Genomic DNA, 20,332 nt, shown 5'->3' with positions numbered 1-20,332 from the left:
TGTTAACATGTTGAATTTACTAGCATGTAATTCAAGGTATAATTACATCTCTGTGAGGTAGAAAATGGATAGCTGATGCTGGAGGTTGATGCTTTTAATGTTATCCTAATTAAATTGATATAATCATTAATGTGTGCATGCTACAATCCCAGAACTGTTTCATTTCTGTGATCACCCCAGATCTTTCACTGCTCTAGCCAAGACAGACTTTTGCTAGCCTTTTGTACATTGTGTTGCTTCTATGAAATGCCCCACACACTCACTAATGTAAAGTAATTTCAGTGTGTGTCTGCTGGACTACATAAAGCTGGATAGAAAATACAGATACAACAACGAACCTAATTCTCACCCAGTGTGAACAAGTTGAGGTGATCCTCTAGGTGATTATCCGGAGTACATACTATTTGGACCAAAGACTACTGGTCAAATTGCTGTATTGTGAGTAGGGGGAAATATCATCATGTGATGTTTACAGATAATGATGTTTATGGTGGATAAATAATCCCTTTATTTATACGCCTTTAAATTTGCTTGTTGATGAAAGCCTTTGTTCTGATTCTGATTCTGTTGCAGCCATTTTAGCATCCTGTCTGCATTACACAGACCCAGAAGAAATAAATGTAAATACGGCTGTTAGTGAAGCATTATGATGTTGCCTTAACTTAAAAGTCGAAGTTGTCAGTAAGCCTGGCAGTGTAAAGAGCTGGAGTGATTAGAGGAACATCATAGATTATTTTAACAAGACTGTCGGTAATTAATTCGACAAACGAAGGCTAATCTTTTGTCTCTAGCACATAATGCATATGACCTGCTGCCGCACCATGAACACTGTTACAGATTGCATTGATAGGAACTGTCCCTTGATGCTTTTATTACCATGGTAACCATAGATGTAAAGTAACCACGTAGGGTTGCAGGAATGAGGTCTAAAACAAGAAGGTCACCACAGCATACAGAACATGAAATTAGAATGTATAAACGAGAGCCTGAGACAGTAACAAGGCCAGGATGGTCTCCTGATTATTAGTACCTGATGAAAGATTGGTGCTTTTTACAATATTGGGTTTAGCTTCATCATTCAGTATGTGTTTTGATGGATGAATTAGAAGAATTTTTGTGTCTGACCAGTTAATGATCTTTTAAATACAATTTTTATAATGCTCAAATATCTATTTAATAGTCATCTCATTATGTCAGTTTTCTTCAGGTAAATAAATGCCTTATGTCTTTATTTGTGGTAACAGGTGGTTGGTTGCCTAAGCGATGGATGGAGAGTTGGAGCCCAAGACAGATGTGGAGGAGGGATTAACCAAGGAGGATGAGTCCATGGAAACCGCACCATCAACAGAAGTATGCTCAGATGGGCAGTGCCAAGGAACCGATGTCATGACAACAGATGCATCCAAGGCTCCAGAGGATAACGATGACGACGTTGTGCTGGTGGAGGGGCCTCAGTTTCAGGAGGAGAAAAATGCAGGAAGCCCCTCTAGCAACCCTGCACCTGCTGAGACCACAGACAGTGCAGAGCCAGCCACCACAGCAACAGCCTCCTCCAACACTCCTTCTCCTTCCTCCTCCACAGCTGAATCAACCATGGCTCCCAAAAGCCAGACTGAGCCCATTGTTATAGATGACGAAGAAGATTCTGTGCAAAGAGATGCTTCCCCCTCCTCGCTGGCATCGAGTCGGACCAGGGAAGCGCTAAGCAGCACTGAACCAGACTCGGAAATCAAAATCGCCAGCGTCACAACTCTGGGAGGGTTGTGTTCATCAGAGGTGGCCATATCGACATCAGCAGAGGCATCCACAACACCATCTGACGAGGAAAGCATGAACCTCAAAATCACAAGTGTGACATCGTTGAAGGGCAGTGAGGAAGCAGAGGCTGGTGGAGAGATGGAAACTACAGAGAACGGCTTGCAGATCAGCAGCACATTCAGCCTAAACCCAGAGGCTCAGCAGAGTCAAGGGTCAGCCAGCAAACCTTCACCAACTTTCAACCCAGGACGTGTTAATTCTGCTACCCAGCCCGTTCAAAACGGCGAGACAGGGACTCACCAGAGATCTGGTAATGCATAGACCACTCTTACCCCATTCATTTTGTTTGATAAATCGTTGCCAATTTTATAGGCAGAAAACCAGTGAATTGTTTTTTCCAGTGTGTGCCATATTTGATTTATTATTGAGCCAATTTAAATGATGATGCAAAACTTTTGTTAGTGTTTATTGATATGTGCCTCAGATATAGTTATAAGCACTGTATATCGATATAGAAGTACTTGAATTATCTGGATTTGTGAAATTATATCAATATAGAAGCTGACCGTCACGAGAATTTCTTATTCTCAATTGAAAAAAAAGCCCTCTAAAGTCAATTCTACATTTTTCTCAGATTCCTGGATCTCTCAGTCTGCATCTTTTCCCCGCAATCAGAAGCAGCCAGGGGTGGACTCTCCCTCTCCTACAGCATCACTTCCCAAAGCACCAGGCCAGTCTTCCTCCGGCTCCCAGCAGCCACCGCGCACTATGAAGGTCACCTGTGCTAACTGTAAAAAGCCTTTAAAGAAAGGTCAGACTGCTTATCAGCGCAAAGGCTCCTCCCACCTGTTCTGCTCTACGACCTGCCTTTCTGCCTTCTCCCACAAACCCACACCCAAAAAGAGCTGCACCATGTGCAAGAAGTAAGACATTCAAACTGTGAAATGTTTTGTGTTTATATAGTTGTCTCAAGAGATTATTGTGGTGATAAACTTGCCAAACGTAATTTCTCATCAAATGTAGGGACATTACTAGTATGAAAGGAACAATTGTGGCTCAGGTGGACTCGAGCGAATCATTTCAGGAGTTCTGCAGCACCGGTTGTCTGGCTGCGTATGAAAATAAACAAAATTCCCCGAAGAACACCCTCAAAACAAAGTGTACTGTCTGTGGAAAGCTCACAGAGGTCAGTCAAATAGTTCAAGTGATTTAGATTTTATATGCTATGAAGTCCTGTATTAAATGTTCAAACTAATATTGTTAGGATGTTATAATAATGAGATGATAAGCATTGTGCTGTCATTTTTACTTGTCTGTCTGTCTTCTCTGTTGTTTGTTGTTGTATGTTTATACAAAGCATACATCTATTTGTGTCTTGTTTAATTTTTTTAGATTCGCCATGAAGTCAGCTTCAAAAACATCACGCATAAAATCTGCAGTGATGCCTGTTTTAACCGTTACCGTATGGCTAATGGCCTGATCATGAACTGTTGTGAGCAGTGTGGGAACTACCTGCCCAGTCGGGCCACAGCGAATCACTTCTTACTAATTGATGGGCAGCAGAAACGGTTCTGTTGTCAGAACTGTGTCAGGGACTACAAACAGGTAAATGACTCCACTAACACCGACATCCCTTGTTATTATTGTCCTTGGATATAGAGTACTTGGAATGCTCTTTAATCCCACTTCAGAGTGCTTCTAAAAGTTTTCTGACCAATATGGCCATTCCAGCTTTTATTTTTGTTTGTACAAGTCAGCAATATACTCTTATTTTATTTCTCATCCTACAAACAAATAAGTCATTTTTGCCACAGCAAGCAAAAGTAGGATAAAGGGTTACTGATGCTAAACGAATGAACATGAAACGCATTGCAACTTGTATCCAAACTCATATCCAACTCACATCCAGATCGTAAACGTTCTCTCCAACACTATTTATATCTGACCATTAGATTCTATCCTGTGGAGGTAAGAATTGCCCACTCGCACAGGTTTTTTTTTTTTTTTTTTTTTTTTTTTTGGGTCACATTGGATTCCACTGCTTACCTCTGCTTGGAGGTGTAGTTTAGAAAAAGCTCCTTTATATTCAGCCAGTCATTACCCTTACCTAAATCTGTTTTTGCATGGTTGGCTTTGGATAATGGCTAATGTTCAGTTACTACCTGATACAATTAATTAATACATTGTTTTTCTCAAACGAATGCACATTTCAATGTGTTTTATTCTGATTAGTTTCCACCAACATTCATGACTGCACCACAAATCAAACTTCTGACAAAGCTGAGTTATTTACTGCATTTCCTTGGGTTTGTACATGTACCTTGCGCAATGACAATAAAGTTCAATCTAATCTAATCAAACAGAACAAGAATTCTGCTTCAATGAGCCTCTGAGACCGCGTTCCACTGGTTTCACCATCATACAAGTGTCTCCCCTTTTCATTAATTTCATACACAGAAGTTACTCAGCACATCACAAGATTATTATTGAATGTCAGTTGTAATCAATTTTTTTTTATTTTACCCTAGATGCATGGAAAGATGACACAGTGTAGTGGATGTAAGGTCATGTGCAGGTCTTTTGATGTTACTCATGGTATTGGACCCACTGGAGTCATGGAGCCTTATTGTTCTTCGTCCTGTATGAATAAAAGCAAAATTGCATCTGCTTCACAAAGTAAGTTACAGAAGTTACTGTTACAGAAAATATCATGTTGTGTGACTAGTCAGTCTGCGGCTCTTCTTTTTATTTTTTTTCTATATTTTTTTTAAAATAACCAAGCGATACCTAGTAGCTTAGTGCTGTGTTCATGAGTGGTGTTGCTGCTGATTTACTTTCTTGCAGAATTCGTTAAGGATTTCACTCGAATCCAACAGGGCTGATCTGGCTAAAAAGTTAGATTGATTATCTGGAGCAGTTGTGCTGGATTAGGGTTGGAATTAAATTCTGCATGAAGTTAAATCTCCAGGAACGGTGTTGTTTCCTGGAATTGCGTAATCACAAGTGTAAGGCCTCGGGCGGGGCTGGGACTTAAAACCGCTGTGTTTTGACTGTAAAGCATTTAGACGTATTCCTGGGCAGTTTGTTAGCCATTAGTTATTTTTATGGTTTTAAAATATTTTCAGTGGTATTTTAATGCATTGTATTGGCATCTATGCAATTATAGAACATATGCATTTGTCTGTGATGCAGAACCACAAGTTGCACTAAAGCATGTTCTCAGACAGCACAGCTGATGATGTTCATTGGCTGCTAACAATTTCATGGTTTCAGAAATGGTGTCAACTGACATATTTAAGACCTACGTGGGTTGTATTGACACTTTATATCTGTTCTTGTAGTTGCTGAGCCTTCCTGTCATTTCTGTAAGAGAAATGCATTACCTCAGTATCAGGCAACGCTACCTGAAGGGAAGGTCTTAAACTTCTGCAGCTCTCAGTGTGTCACCAAATTCCAGGTAGATTCATTACATAGCGTACATTGCGTGAAAGTACCTCTAATAAACACGAGGGTCTTTAAGGCCATAATTGAGCAGTTAATTGCAGGATTATGCCTTCAGACATGTTGAGTGTCTTTCACTTATCCTGTTTTTCAGAATGCCACTATACAAACGTCAGCCAACGGCCAGCTTCCTGCCTCAGCTTCCAGTAATGTCCAACTGAAATGCAACTACTGCCGTGGGTCCTTTAGCCTGAAACCAGAGATTTTGGAGTGGGAGGTATTGTAATCCACTGCGTCTGTTTTATCATTTCCGTGTTTTATCACTACTTAGGACATTCAGGCAAGTATTTCTTTTTTTTTTTTAATATGGTTGTTGGATATGTTCTTGCTATTTGTTTCAGGAAAAAATGTACCAGTTTTGCAGTAAGACGTGTTGTGAGGACTATAAGAAGCTCCATTGTATTGTGACTTTCTGCGAGTATTGCCAGGAAGAGAAGACACTTCATGAGACTGTCAAGTTTTCAGGGGTCAAAAGGCCTTTCTGCAGTGAAGGTACCTTTTTCATGTCTTTTATTTTGCCTTGGATGCGAGCATTTACCTGACCTGTTATTACAGCTGCAGTTTTTAAAAAAAAAAATGCTGTCAGTTGTCAAGCCACCCCTCTGAACATAATCTAAATAATAAACTGTTTAAATATTAGCCTCATTACTAAAACCTGTACAGTAATATATTTGGTATATTTACTTTAATTTTGAGATTTGGATTTCATCTATGCAGTCAAATAAAGTAATAAGTTTATAAGAATTTAAAGTATATAAACATGCGTTTATAACAGTTTTGGGAATAATAAGTCAATAATGTCTATAACTTTAATAATGGTGTGTATTATTCACAAAACTGTAACGTTTGTTTGTTTTTATTTATTTCCAGTCTCAGCAATACTTTAAAAGCCAATTGTTAACCTGATTTACAGAATAGTTATCTGCTACCTCTTTTGGCTGCAGGTTGCAAGCTGTTGTACAAGCAGGACTTTATACACCGTCTGGGCCTCAAATGCGTCACCTGCAACCACTGCACTCAGATGTGCAAAAAATCTGTTACCAAACAGATAGATGGTGTCAGCAGAGACTTCTGCAGTGAACCTTGTGCTAAGAAGTTTCATGACTGGTACTACAAGGTCGGTGATTCATTCTTAATTGTTTATTACTTTTCAGCTTTTAAAAATGTCCTATGATTATACCTTTATTGCTGTTCACATTCTGAACCATGTTGTTGATTCCCCTTATAATATGAGGACACAGTACAAGGATTTATACATTTTCATGTCTATATGCTTTTGTTTCATTTATGCTTTATTAAACATGATCTTCTCTTGTTTGTCCACCAGGCGGCGCGCTGTGACTGCTGTAAAGTGCAGGGGAACTTGACAGAGTCTGTCCAGTGGCGTGCTGAGATGAAACACTTCTGTGATCAAGAGTGTCTCCTCCGTTTCTACTGCCAGCAAAATCAGCCCAATATGGCAACTCAGAAAGGGCCAGAAAACACAGCATTCGGTAATAAACTGTCCTAATAAAATCAGGAAAAGTATGTTTTTGATTTTTAAAGTAACAATGATTTTCTTTTATTAGGACAGACACATGCATCAAAGTTAACTGTGAGTACTAAAGTCAGTTTATTTTTCTCCTTTTATCACATTTACTGTTTATTATTGATAGAAGATGGGTGAAAGAAACCGAGATAGTCAGTATAAACTATTTGGATATCTGTATAGACTAGCAATCTCTCTTTGGTCTTTGTTTTTTCTACGCAGCTGGTTAATCAGGGTCCTGTGTCATATGCTGGAGGAGGGATTGTTAAGGATGTGAAGAATAAAGCCGTTCTTTGTAAACCTCTCACCATGACTAAAGCCACGTACTGCAAACCTCATATGCAGAGCAAGCCACTGCAAACAGGTAGATTATATCGCACACAGACTGCCTCAGTATAGGATCTGTATGTGTGTTAGGTAAAGACACAGACTAACATGCATTCCGTTGTGTCTTTACAGAAGAAGATGGCTTGGAGGGTTTGATAAAGGAGTATGTCCCTGTTCCGATTCCTGTTCCTGTGTATGTTCCAGTACCCATGAATCTCTATGCTCAGGCCACACCTACCACTGTTCCAATACCTGTACCTGTAAGAGCTTCTCTCTTAATTACAGACTCCAAGAAATTCTGTGTAATCAATCCTTTACTGTTGATGAGCTATACATACAATGTGAATGTATGATGAAGTTTTAGAGAAGACTTTGTTCGTCTCTGTTGTTCTCAGGTACCCGTGCCAGTGTTTCTACCCACCACACTGCAGAGTGCTGAGCATATTGTGAAGGCCATAGATGAGCTCAAAGCCAAGGTTCCCAGTGATCCTCTTGAAGCTGATCTGATAGCTATGGCTGAAATGATTGCAGAGGAAGATAAGAAACCTGACTGTTTAGGTGTGAAGATTTTCATGGAAATCCCTTTTGTTTTTGCTTTACAACATACAGCAATACAGAGTCCAGCAATGTATAAAACATGTTCACAAGTGACACATGGGTACTCGCAGTGTATGTGCCCTGGTTTCGTACATGCATACTCTAGGCACTACATGATCTGCGCTACAATTGCACATATATTTTGCATCACTGATAGATATTTTTCCATGGTATTGTATTAGTATTTTCTAGCTTCTTGCTATAACTACTCAGCAGCTTGTTTTTAATTTAATTCAATTTTATTCACATTTCTTTAAATATATATTAGAAATATTACATTAAGAAATACATTACATTACAAATAAGAAAATAAAGACTTTACTGTGATTTGTAAAAAGACATAGGTTTCTACAAATATTTTAAGTTTGAGAAATTAAATTTTCATTTTTATCCCTTTTAGATATCAAATGTGAGAAGGAGAGTACAGAGGTTAAAAAGGAGAGAGTGAATAGCACCAGTGTTGGTAGCAGTTCAGAAGAAGAGGAAGAGGAAGACAAGTATGAACCCGAGCTGGACCTGGAAAAAGATCTTCCTCAAGGTTCCAAAACTAATTAACCGTTATAACACTGGCATTATGTGCATGTTAGTTGTGTAACAAAATCAAGCTAGTCTTGTTATAGCTAATATTCTCCATGACACTTGTGTAATATTTGGTGTAATCCTCCTCAGCCTCAGAGCCTGTGCCCACTTTAGAGGGGATGGACACAGACATGGGTTTCACATTACCACCCGTCCTCACTGAAGAGCGAGAGGAGACATCTTGGACCAGAACACGGAGGAAGGTATTTAACTCGTACATCATGAATTGTTTGTGTGCGTGTCCAGTGATTATAAACACTATGCTGTTCACATGCTGATGTGCTGTGATTGTTGATGTTATTATGAGGGCATTACATGGATGGTACCTAAAAATTGTGTGGTGGTGATTTTATATGTTTATGTCCTTATCACACATGATTTTTATGTCAATTGTGTTTTAGGGTATCAAGAGGCGGGCCATAGAAGAGGAAACTCCTATGGAGTCATCTTCAACAGCAGAGCCTTTTGCAACAAATTCCTCCTTCCCCCTGAGCTCCAGGTATGGCCTGAATGCCTGGAAGAGATGGGCTACATCATCAGCTGCAAAGTCCAGTGATGTAAAAGAGAAAGTTGCCTGCAAACAAGGTGAGAAAATCTGCGCATGAGGGATTCTTTTATGAGTAATAATAAGGAGGTGCCTTTTAATTTGTGCATCTTAATGTGTCCAGTGATTATAACTCAACTGCTGTTCACATCCTGAAACATCTGGTGTTGATCATTTGAAGTTATGAGGACACAAGCTTGTTTATTGAAAGGCTGTAGAAAAACATTTGTTCATTTTGAATTATACTTCAGTTTAACTTCTTTCTAACAGAAGTAAGTAGATTAACATATTATAGAATTATAAAATGATAATTATATAATATCTTTTTGTTTTTGTGTCTGTTCAGTGACTCCATCTCGGGTGAAAAGCAGTCTCATTTCTCTGAGTGCAGCAGATCTGAACAATTCTCTAACTCAGTTTGTCAGAGAGGTGCGTCGGCCCAATGGTGAGCGCTACGCTCCAGACAGCATTCTCTACCTTTGCCTCAGCATACAGAAGGTATGTGTGACTGCTTTATATGCATGTGGCTTCTGTGTCATTGACAGTTTTGGGAATTTGTTTTGAAGTTTTGAACTTTTGGGGTGTAATGTATAGACTCTGCAGAATAGGGAGCCTTGTGCAGACAGGCTTGCATTTGTAGTAACATAAGGCTAGTCTGTCCTGACAGTTATCACGCAAATATAATGACTGCTCTAAGTTAATTTTCTTCAGGCTAATGGTGTGAAGTGAAAGGAAACTCTTTTAGTTTAATCTTCATTAAAACTATCAAGACTGATGAACGAAACAAAAAGCCACAGAGCAGTTGCACCAACATATTTGTGTAGCACATGGATCTGATTTTCTTTTAAAAAATTTTTTGTATTTCCAGTTAATTTCAAGGAAAAGATGCATGTCTTTACTTTTTATTTTGGTGTGGTTAGGATGTTAAACTTTAGACTTACAGCTTCCTCTCCACTTTAATAGGAACACCTGCACATTGATGCAGCTGAAACCGCCAATCACATGGCAGCAGCACAGTGGATAAAACTATGCAGATACAGGTCAAGACTGTTCTGTTTGTTTCCACCCACAAAAATGTCCCTCACTTAGTTTTTCTTTGTTTTTCACACTTTTATGTGTAAACACCAGAGACTGTGAGTGTGAAAATCAGCAGTTTCTGAAATACTCCAACCGGTCCAATCTGGTACTGAAAACCATACGTCAGTTAAAGTCACAGGGATCACACTTTTTACCCATACTTATGTTTGACATGAGCATTAACTGAAACTCTTGACCTGTATATCTTCATGATTTTGTGTATTGTGCTGCTGCAACATGATTGGCTGTTTAGATAACTGCATAAATGAGCAGGTGTTCCTATTAAAGTGGACAATGACTGTCAGAATTTCTCTTCATGCTAACTGTCTTACTAATACAGTCGCCATTATTCTTTTTTTAAATTCTTTTTTTTTTTTTTATTGCTTTACTTAAAGTATTTGCAGGAAAAAGGGAGGACAGACGACCTGCTTAATGATCCTTGCTACAGTGCATTTGAGGAGGAACTTAACAAGGTTCTCAAAGGCTGGCAGCCCACCGTTCTTCCTGATGGTAAAACACTTAGTGTGAATTTGTCATGCTGCTGTTATTTAAGAGTGTCCAGTGATTAGAACCATTGCTGTTCACATCCTGAACTAAAGATGTTGAATCGTTACTATGAGGACATTTTTAAGTTAACATTTCACGTTTGAGGCTTTTTAACAATTCCCCCGATCCGTGTTCTATATGTATTATATGCTACATCAAAACTATAATGTAAATTTGTTCTGTATGTGTAGATGTATATGTTTAAATGGTGTTACTGTGTTTAGGCTCTCTCTGGGGTCGTGTAGAGGAGCCATGCCTGTGGAGCAGCAAACAGCTAGGAGAACATTCCCCCTCAGTTCTCCTGCGCTCTCTTTTCTATCTCAACACAAAATACTTTGGCCTGCGCACCGTCGAACAGCACACACGCCTCTCTTTTGGTAACGTCTACGGGCCCAGCACTTCTAAGCCTCACAATCACGACACCACTGTCTGTATTTGCATCCCTTCCATCTCACAGGATCAGCACGGTACGGTTCACTGCAGTTAATTAACACCTCGTACAGATTCTTGTAAATTGCTTTATGATGGTGTTCCATTTAATTGCTTGTTATCAGTGATTTGTATTATTTACTATGCTCTCCTTTGGGGTTTTATGTAAGTCTTAACATTGAGGCTTACAGTGTATAGACCAAGCAATGATCTTTTTACGTACTGTTGCTTGTTTTTATTGGTCTTGGGTTCAGCCATAATTTTAGTGTGTTAATGCTTTTGTCTCTCACGTGAACAGAACCAACAACTAGCAAGAGAAGGCGTAAGGATTCGAACTTTGATCACAGCAGTGGTTCGGGAGACTCTACTCACTGTCCTGTTAAGAAGCACGAGTGCCGACTTTATGAACTCTATTTGTCTAAGTGGTGAGTCTCACCTGAATCCAGGTGTATAAACCTTTTAGAAAGTGAAAATTATGCTCACTATACACTATAACAGTATTCCCATTTTCTGAAACCGTGGCCTCCTACTAAACATAGTTAACTGATGTAAACAATCTACATGCTTATTATTAGCTAAGTTCATGTAATCTGATATTTAATATTGGTGAATTCAGGATGTTCTCCACCATGACACAGAGACACATGTTCCAAGTGAGAATGAGGAAAGGCATGAAACATTCAGGGGGTCAGTTAAAACATCTGTGAAACCCGGGGAGGGTGGTAGAGTGTGTGTGTGTGTGTGTGTGTCTCCCTGTCTGTCTGTGTGTGTCTCCATGTCTGTCTGTGTGTGTCTCCCTGTCTGTCTGTGTGTGTCTCCCTGTCTGTCTGTGTGTGTCTCCCTGTCTGTCTGTGTGTGTCTCCCTGTCTGTCTGTGTGTGTCTCCCTGTCTGTCTGTGTGTGTCTCCCTGTCTGTCTGTGTGTGTCTCCCTGTCTGTCTGTGTGTGTCTCCCTGTCTGTCTGTGTGTGTCTCCCTGTCTGTCTGTGTGTGTCTCCCTGTCTGTCTGTGTGTGTCTCCCTGTCTGTCTGTGTGTGTCTCCCTGTCTGTCTGTGTGTGTCTCCCTGTCTGTCTGTGTGTGTCTCCCTGTCTGTCTGTGTGTGTCTCCCTGTCTGTCTGTGTGTGTCTCCCTGTCTGTCTGTGTGTGTCTCCCTGTCTGTCTGTGTGTGTCTCCCTGTCTGTCTGTGTCTGTGTGTCTGTGTGTGTCTGTGTCTGTGTGTGTCTGTGTGTGTGTGTCTGTGTGTGTGTGTGTCTCCCTGTGTGTGTGTGTGTGTGTGTGTGTCTCCCTGTGTGTGTGTGTCTCCCTGTGTGTGTGTGTCTCCCTGTGTGTGTGTCTCTCCCTGTGTGTGTGTCTCTCCCTGTGTGTGTGTCTCTCCCTGTGTGTGTGTGTGTGTCTCTCCCTGTGTGTGTGTGTCTCTCCCTGTGTGTGTGTGTCTCTCCCTGTGTGTGTGTGTCTCTCCCTGTGTGTGTGTGTCTCTCCCTGTGTGTGTGTGTCTCTCCCTGTGTGTGTGTGTCTCTCCCTGTGTGTGTGTGTGTGTCTCCCTGTGTGTGTGTCTCCCTGTGTGTGTGTCTCCCTGTGTGTGTGTGTCTCTCCCTGTGTGTGTGTGTCTCCCTGTGTGTGTGTCTCCCTGTGTGTATGTGTGTCTCCCTGTGTGTGTGTGTGTGTCTCCCTGTGTGTGTGTGTGTGTGTGTGTGTGTGTGTGTGTGTCTCCCTGTGTGTGTGTGTCTCCCTGTGTGTGTGTGTCTCCCTGTGTGTGTGTGTCTCCCTGTGTGTGTGTGTCTCCCTGTGTGTGTGTGTCTCCCTGTGTGTGTGTGTCTCCCTGTGTGTGTGTGTGTCTCCCTGTGTGTGTGTGTGTCTCCCTGTGTGTGTGTGTGTCTCCCTGTGTGTGTGTGTGTGTCTCCCTGTGTGTGTGTGTGTGTGTCTCTCCCCGTGTGTGTGTGTCTCTCCCTGTGTGTGTGTGTGTGTCTCTCCCTGTGTGTGTGTGTCTCTCCCTGTGTGTGTGTGTGTGTCTCTCCCTGTGTGTGTCTCTCCCTGTGTGTGTGTGTGTGTCTCTCCCTGTGTGTGTGTGTCTCCCTGTGTGTGTGTGTGTCTCCCTGTGTGTGTGTGTCTCCCTGTGTGTGTGTGTGTGTCTCCCTGTGTGTGTGTGTGTGTGTGTGTGTGTGTCTCCCTGTGTGTGTGTGTGTGTGTCTCCCTGTGTGTGTGTGTGTGTCTCCCCCTGTGTGTGTGTGTGTGTGTGTGTGTGTGTGTGTCTCCCTGTCTGTGTGTGTGTCTCCCTGTCTGTGTGTGTGTCTCCCTGTCTGTGTGTGTGTCTCCCTGTCTGTGTGTGTGTCTCCCTGTCTGTGTGTGTCTCCCCCCATGTGTGTGTCTCCCCCCGTGTGTGTGTGTGTCTCCCCCCGTGTGTGTGTGTGTCTCTCCCCGTGTGTGTGTCTCTCCCTGTGTGTGTGTGTGTGTGTGTGTGTGTGTGTGTGTGTCTCCCTGTCTGTGTGTGTGTCTCCCTGTCTGTGTGTGTGTCTCCCTGTCTGTGTGTGTGTCTCCCTGTCTGTGTGTGTGTCTCCCTGTCTGTGTGTGTGTCTCCCTGTCTGTGTGTGTCTCCCCCCATGTGTGTGTGTGTCTCCCCCCGTGTGTGTGTGTGTCTCTCCCCGTGTGTGTCTCTCCCTGTGTGTGTGTGTGTGTGTGTGTCTCTCCCTGTGTGTGTCTCTCCCTGTGCGTGTGTGTGTGTCTCTCCCTGTGTGTGTGTGTCTCTCCCTGTGTGTGTGTGTCTCTCCCTGTGTGTGTGTCTCTCCCTGTGTGTGTGTGTGTGTGTGTCTCTCCCTGTGTGTGTGTGTGTGTGTGTCTCTCCCTGTGTGTGTGTGTCTCTCCCTGTGTGTGTGTGTCTCTCCCTGTGTGTGTGTGTCTCTCCCTGTGTGTGTGTGTCTCTCCCTGTGTGTGTGTGTGTCTCCCTGTGTGTGTGTCTCCCTGTGTGTATGTGTGTCTCCCTGTGTGTGTGTGTGTGTGTGTCTCCCTGTGTGTGTGTGTGTGTGTGTGTGTGTGTGTCTCCCTGTGTGTGTGTGTGTGTGTGTCTCCCTGTGTGTGTCTCCCTGTGTGTGTCTCCCTGTGTGTGTCTCCCTGTGTGTGTCTCCCTGTGTGTGTGTCTCCCTGTGTGTGTGTCTCCCTGTGTGTGTGTCTCCCTGTGTGTGTGTCTCCCTGTGTGTGTGTCTCCCTGTGTGTGTGTGTGTGTGTCTCCCTGTGTGTGTGTGTGTGTGTCTCCCTGTGTGTGTGTGTGTCTCCCTGTGTGTGTGTGTGTCTCCCTGTGTGTGTGTGTGTCTCCCTGTGTGTGTGTGTGTCTCCCTGTGTGTGTGTGTGTCTCCCTGTGTGTGTGTGTGTCTCCCTGTGTGTGTGTGTGTCTCCCTGTGTGTGTGTGTGTGTCTCCCTGTGTGTGTGTGTGTGTGTCTCCCTGTGTGTGTGTGTGTGTCTCCCTGTGTGTGTGTGTGTCTCCCTGTGTGTGTGTGTGTGTCTCCCTGTCTGTGTGTGTGTGTGTCTCCCTGTCTGTGTGTGTGTCTCCCTGTCTGTGTGTGTGTCTCCCTGTCTGTGTGTGTGTGTCTCCCTGTCTGTGTGTGTGTGTGTGTCTCCCTGTCTGTGTGTGTGTCTCCCTGTCTGTGTGTGTGTCTCCCTGTCTGTGTGTGTGTCTCCCTGTCTGTGTGTGTGTCTCCCTGTCTGTGTGTGTGTCTCCCTGTCTGTGTGTGTGTCTCCCTGTCTGTGTGTGTGTCTCCCTGTCTGTGTGTGTGTGTCTCCCTGTCTGTGTGTGTGTGTCTCCCTGTCTGTGTGTGTGTGTCTCCCTGTCTGTGTGTGTGTGTCTCCCTGTCTGTGTGTGTGTCTCCCTGTCTGTGTGTGTGTGTCTCCCTGTCTGTGTGTGTGTGTCTCCCTGTCTGTGTGTGTGTGTCTCCCTGTCTGTGTGTGTGTCTCCCTGTCTGTGTGTGTGTCTCCCTGTCTGTGTGTGTGTCTCCCTGTCTGTGTGTGTGTCTCCCTGTCTGTGTGTCTGTGTCTCCCTGTGTGTGTGTGTGTGTCTCCCTGTGTGTGTGTGTGTCTCCCTGTGTGTGTGTGTGTGTCTCCCTGTGTGTGTGTGTGTCTCCCTGTGTGTGTGTGTGTGTCTCCCTGTCTGTGTGTGTGTCTCCCTGTCTGTGTGTGTGTGTGTGTCTCCCTGTCTGTGTGTGTGTCTCCCTGTCTGTGTGTGTGTCTCCCTGTCTGTGTGTGTGTGTCTCCCTGTCTGTGTGTGTGTGTGTCTCCCTGTCTGTGTGTGTGTGTGTGTGTGTCTCCCTGTCTGTGTGTGTGTGTCTCCCTGTCTGTGTGTGTGTGTCTCCCTGTCTGTGTGTGTGTGTCTCCCTGTCTGTGTGTGTGTGTCTCCCTGTCTGTGTGTGTGTCTCCCTGTCTGTGTGTGTGTCTCCCTGTCTGTGTGTGTGTCTCCCTGTCTGTGTGTGTGTCTCCCTGTCTGTGTGTCTGTGTCTCCCTGTCTGTGTGTGTGTGTCTCCCTGTCTGTGTCTGTGTCTCCCTGTCTGTGTGTGTGTCTCCCTGTCTGTGTCTGTGTCTCCCTGTCTGTGTCTGTGTCTCCCTGTCTGTGTGTGTGTCTCCCTGTCTGTGTCTGTGTCTCCCTGTCTGTGTCTGTGTCTCCCTGTCTGTGTGTGTGTGTCTCCCTGTCTGTCTGTGTGTGTGTGTGTCTCCCTGTCTCTGTGTGTGTGTGTGTGTGTCTCCCTGTCTCTGTGTGTGTGTCTCTCTGTGTGTGTAAGTGTAAAAGATAAAGTCCTGTCTAATATGAATGTCCTGCTTGCTTTTTCACAGCCCTGAGTCCGTGAGGCAGAGGACAGATTTCTTTTATGTGAAGCCAGAGATTGACTCTACGTTTGACAGTCCTGTGTGGTTCAGTTCAAGTCCTCTAGAAAAGTGTGTGCTGGAGAGTTTACTAACTCAAGTCCTTCTGGTGAGGGATATCTACAGAGAGCGCAGCCATGAGGAGGAGGGAATTTAGGAAAAGAGGAACTGAGGCCTTGTATGCCACCATAGCTCCCTCTGCATTACCTGTCACGTTCCCTTTAAATACACTGATCCCATTACAGTTATAAGCAAAGCGAATACTGTATGTCAGGACTTGAAGGGTTTATGGCTTAATACTGATTTCTAAATCAGTGTTTCCAGAAGACTTGGTCTGGTGATTGGTGCTTTACATGAAAAGCAACCCACAGACTGCTGCTTTTTCTTCTTTTTTGTAAATTTTTTTTGTTGTTTTTCATTTGTTAGGAAATTGTGTGTATGTGATGTAGCATTATCTACGATGCCCAGATTGGGCTGCTGTGGTCTGTAAATATTTCTGAAAATATTGTTAGAGAGAGGTGAAGTGTGTCGAAAACAAAAACCGTTGAAATACTATAGATGAATAAAATGAAAGAACTCATCCTCAATACGAATCCAACATGCCTTCTCAAGAGAAAATGTTTATTTATTGCAGTTTGTGAATTAATGGAGTCCTTATGACAGGACTCTGTGTGTGTGTGTGTGTGTGTGTGTGTGTGTGTGTGTGTGTGCGCGTGCTATGCCATTTCTCTCACATTCATTAAGAGCATTAAAAGCCTGCTGCAGCCGTTGACCGCCCATCTGTGTCTGTCTCTCTCTCTCCACCTTTTCTTTTGGAGTTTGGGTGTTGGGTGGCAGAGCAGGCTTATTTGTTGGTATTAAACTTTTAGTGTGAAGCTATTCTTTTGAAAAATCAGTTCTCTAATCCTTTATTTTTATCCCAAATATGTGTTGTTTTTCCCCTCAGCTTTACTGACATTTGGATGTTTATTACATTTCACTTTTTATTTTATTACACAAAGCACTTGACAAAAAAGTGTGGTGTTGATTCCACGGTGATATTTTGTTAATGGCAGAACAGAACATTTGTACTGTACTCGGGTGGGATTTGTGACTGAAAAAATTGTATATCTGCAAAGGACAGTTTTGATCATTAAAAAAACATTCTTATAGATGAAAGGAAGAAACGGCTTTATGTGTTAAATGGTTTTATGTTTTCATTGTCTGTTTTTATAAATTCTATTTTTTTACCAACTAATTAAAAGTCATTTTCTTTATTTTACAAAGACATCCTTTTGGAATTTCACTGATTTAATGAGCCTCTTCACACAGAACAAAATCGATTGCTTTCAGTGTTTGTGTAGCTTCAAGAACTGACATTTTCTCAGCTGTTGTCACATGTAGCTCAGCAGAACCTGTAGCTAAAAGGAACCTTTTAGTAATGACATCGGGCTAGAGATAAAACAGCCTTCTCCTTCTGCCCTGATCAACAAGCATCACACCTGAAGGTGATTAGATTTGCAAATGGGGCTGGGAGAGAATCAATATTTTGGTTTCAAATAAATTTTTTAGATTTCAAATAAATAGTTCAATATTTTTGCATTATTCTTTAGAGTCATATTAAGGCAAGCTACATTAAATTGTCTAGATGTTTTATTTTAAACTTTTTTTCTGTCCTGACACGCATGCATGTAGGTCAGCAATAACATCACCCCCACCTACCTACATCTACCTCCATTAAACAAACTAGCATTGTGCTGCAAACACTTACATATTATTCTAGACCATCATTAAACACTTAACAGGTTTACTGCTGCGTGTGACTCAAAGTTGTAACTTGTAATTCTCAATCCCAACCTAAAATTCTCTTCTTGTCATCTTGATGTAATCTCCTCAGCTACAAGCTCCTTCCCAGGTTAAGGAGTGACATCGAATCAACACGCAAAGCATCAGAACTAAACAAGCTAGCTCTTCTTATCTTTCCTTTAAATACATACCTGTATGTTGTATATACAAGTATTTGGATCATCAACATACTGTACTGTAAACACATCTTTACTTTCTTTACTGATTGTAAGCTTGTTTTGTAGCTTGTTGCTTACAAAATCCGAACACTGCGATGTTTGATTTTTGTTTGTTTTACGTTTTGTATATTGAATGCTCCAAGGTCAAAGATTGTATCATTCCAAGCGGGTAATTACCATTTCCAAGGTAGATAGATGTAGCACTAGCTTAGCATGTAGATCAAATTCCAGTTAAATTAAATAGATGCTCAATGAAGAGGAGGTTTTATTAATCTACAAGCTCCCCATCAGCAGCATTTAGCTTTTATTTTACATCCAACTGGAACCAACTATCAGAGCTTATAAAACATTTCTGTTTCTTGTGGCAACAATTAATCTCTAAGACTTGCATTAGTGTTTTACTTTTAAAGCTTGTTAATTTATTTACAGATTTTTAATTATAATGTCTATTTTATTTTATTTTGTGTAAAGCATTGCATTACACTAATGCATTTAACTTGCCTTGTTTTAGGATGATTTTCATCAAAGGTTAATGGGGTCATCAATGTGATTCTGTATTTAACCACACCAGACTGCCTCTGGGATATCTGATGAGCTACTGGAGATTTGCTTAGTTTAACATTTAGTGGAAATATCATACAGATTATCTATGAAAGTGTTTTTAAAACAGAAATAGTAGCTGACAGTAGCTTGTGATGTAAATTTAAAAAATAGTAATTCATGCCATCACTGCTCTTACTGCTGTCTGGTACATGCATTATGTACGAGTGTATTGTATTCAGCAGTACAATTTCACAGAACAGTGAGTGATTTTTTTTATATTAACATTTACCTAAAATAGATGGGAACATAGAAGAAATCTATCTGTTAAGAAATGAAGTGGTTTTATTATAGTCAATAATAACAGATTAACTGACTAAGAAACAGATTGTTTAAAATTATGACACTTCACTCTACTGATATTTAGATATGCAATAACCCAAATTTATAGCAAAATAATAATAATAATTATAATAATTTTTACCTCAAAGTTAAATCATGATTAATGATTTGTTCATTGATTGTGTGATGTGTTCATGTTGGACCAAAGCTTCAATTACAATAATCTTTAAAGGTGTCAGTAATATTTATTTTGTAGTCAGTGTTCTACAATATTCTAAGTCATTGTTAGAGCAGCCCCTTTGGTTACATATGTGGTGTAGTGTGTTGCCTGTGCTATTTATAGATGGACATGGAACGCTGAAGAGTGTGTGAAGAAGGAGCAGGAGGTGTAGAAATGCTTGTGCTGGCATGTGACCTTGATGTGGTGTGTTTGTGTGACCTTTGAGACTTTATTCTGTGTACTGACCACTAAAAAGACAATGTGGACACTGAGTTCTTCCAGAAAAACATATATTTTAGGTACCTTGCATTGAACTGAAGAAATCTTTTAATCACATCACTCACAATTGAAAACCTAGTTCTTTATTATCTCCAAGACTGTTGATTTGTTCTCCTCCCAGCCTGTAGTTTGGTCCATTTTAATTCAAAATCAGGTAAATCTGAATGCTAACCCTGAGAATCAGCTGGAAACAGAGTGCAGGTGTGAGATATCATCATGCAGCTCCAGCACATTCACAGCACAACGCAACATCACAAGGGAAACCTCAAGGTTCAGTAATATGCTCTACAGCTTGTAAGTATTTGGGCAGTGGACGTTTTTGTTGTTTTAAGAAGAAACTAACAAAGAAGGTAAAGTGTCAAAAGAATCAGATTTGTTGAACAAATTTCATCTTTGCCTATAGTCAGTATAAACCATGTTCATGTTTTATTTTTATTTATTTTTTGACATCCAAATTTAGGCATTTGAAACATTGATGTGTTTTTTTTTTTTAAGGCTGAAGTACTAATATCCTGCACTTAACTTATTAATTTTCACTGCTGTGGTAGAGATCCAAAGCACTAAAACAGACTGGAAATAATGTGTCCAGTGAGACTATGCACCTGTATGGAGACAGCTGTCCAGAGGGGGGCGCTCTTTACTGGGTGTGTTTGTGGAAATTCAGGGGTGGGACAAGGATGGAACAGTTATATTAAATGCATTAACATTTGCATCTGTTTATCTATCCTATAATAACTATCCCTCATGTTCATACATGTGCAGTGCAGGTCTGGAGTGACTGCTGTTCTTCCTGTCTGTGAGAGAGCCAGTGTCAAAGTGTCAGAGTTTTATCTTCACTGTGAAGACCGTAGCTGTAAGAAAGCTGAATGTTTGTGTTGGTACGGTAGTAAGCTCTTTTAGGAACAATTTTGCCTTACATATCTTTTTGAAAATACAGCTTTTTGCTTTCTTTTTCAGTGTGTTAAAGTTGGCCAGACTTCAATAACTTGTTGATCTAAAGCTAACACGAGCACACAGCCAGGTTAGAAAGAGGGCAGGTGGGTGTAAAAACATTTTTTCACTCTCGTGGGTTTTTTGTTTGGGCTCAATCCCCAAACCTTTCATGGCACATAAAGAAAGTGCCACGCTCAGCAAGGTCAACTGGGATCAAGCCATGGCAGAGACAAGGGCAGGCTATAGGGGGCTAAATGTCTGATGAATCCTTTCAGAATCACATGATATG

General features: G+C 41.6%; 1 protein-coding gene across 3 annotated transcripts in view; it reads left to right on the top strand.

Moving 5' to 3' along the window:
* zmym2 (zinc finger, MYM-type 2) overlaps positions 1 to 16,495 on the top strand; it is a 21,692-nt gene extending 5,197 nt beyond the window's left edge. The window contains exons 2-23 of one of the 3 annotated variants that reach the window (XM_060876200.1): positions 1,245 to 2,068; positions 2,393 to 2,681; positions 2,782 to 2,944; positions 3,151 to 3,363; positions 4,287 to 4,434; positions 5,100 to 5,215; positions 5,354 to 5,476; positions 5,601 to 5,751; positions 6,204 to 6,376; positions 6,587 to 6,752; positions 6,828 to 6,853; positions 7,010 to 7,151; positions 7,247 to 7,374; positions 7,510 to 7,672; positions 8,112 to 8,249; positions 8,381 to 8,493; positions 8,692 to 8,875; positions 9,181 to 9,332; positions 10,307 to 10,421; positions 10,682 to 10,924; positions 11,185 to 11,311; positions 15,697 to 16,495. In XM_060876200.1, the coding sequence (XP_060732183.1) occupies positions 1,264 to 2,068; positions 2,393 to 2,681; positions 2,782 to 2,944; positions 3,151 to 3,363; positions 4,287 to 4,434; positions 5,100 to 5,215; positions 5,354 to 5,476; positions 5,601 to 5,751; positions 6,204 to 6,376; positions 6,587 to 6,752; positions 6,828 to 6,853; positions 7,010 to 7,151; positions 7,247 to 7,374; positions 7,510 to 7,672; positions 8,112 to 8,249; positions 8,381 to 8,493; positions 8,692 to 8,875; positions 9,181 to 9,332; positions 10,307 to 10,421; positions 10,682 to 10,924; positions 11,185 to 11,311; positions 15,697 to 15,883 (4,065 nt within the window). In that variant the 5' untranslated portion in view covers positions 1,245 to 1,263 and the 3' untranslated portion in view covers positions 15,884 to 16,495. Of the gene's footprint in view, positions 1 to 1,244; positions 2,069 to 2,392; positions 2,682 to 2,781; positions 2,945 to 3,150; positions 3,364 to 4,286; positions 4,435 to 5,099; positions 5,216 to 5,353; positions 5,477 to 5,600; positions 5,752 to 6,203; positions 6,377 to 6,586; positions 6,753 to 6,827; positions 6,854 to 7,009; positions 7,152 to 7,246; positions 7,375 to 7,509; positions 7,673 to 8,111; positions 8,250 to 8,380; positions 8,494 to 8,691; positions 8,876 to 8,958; positions 9,095 to 9,180; positions 9,333 to 10,306; positions 10,422 to 10,681; positions 10,925 to 11,184; positions 11,312 to 15,696 lie in introns of those variants that run through there. The other 2 variants (XR_009648957.1, XM_060876201.1) reach the window with 2 other exon arrangements.
* Positions 16,496 to 20,332: the final 3,837 nt, after the last annotated feature.

Source organism: Tachysurus vachellii, chromosome 8, assembly GCF_030014155.1.
Source record: "Tachysurus vachellii isolate PV-2020 chromosome 8, HZAU_Pvac_v1, whole genome shotgun sequence".
NCBI classification, from domain to species: Eukaryota; Metazoa; Chordata; class Actinopteri; order Siluriformes; family Bagridae; genus Tachysurus; species Tachysurus vachellii.
This window is presented reverse-complemented; position numbering and strand designations above follow the sequence as displayed.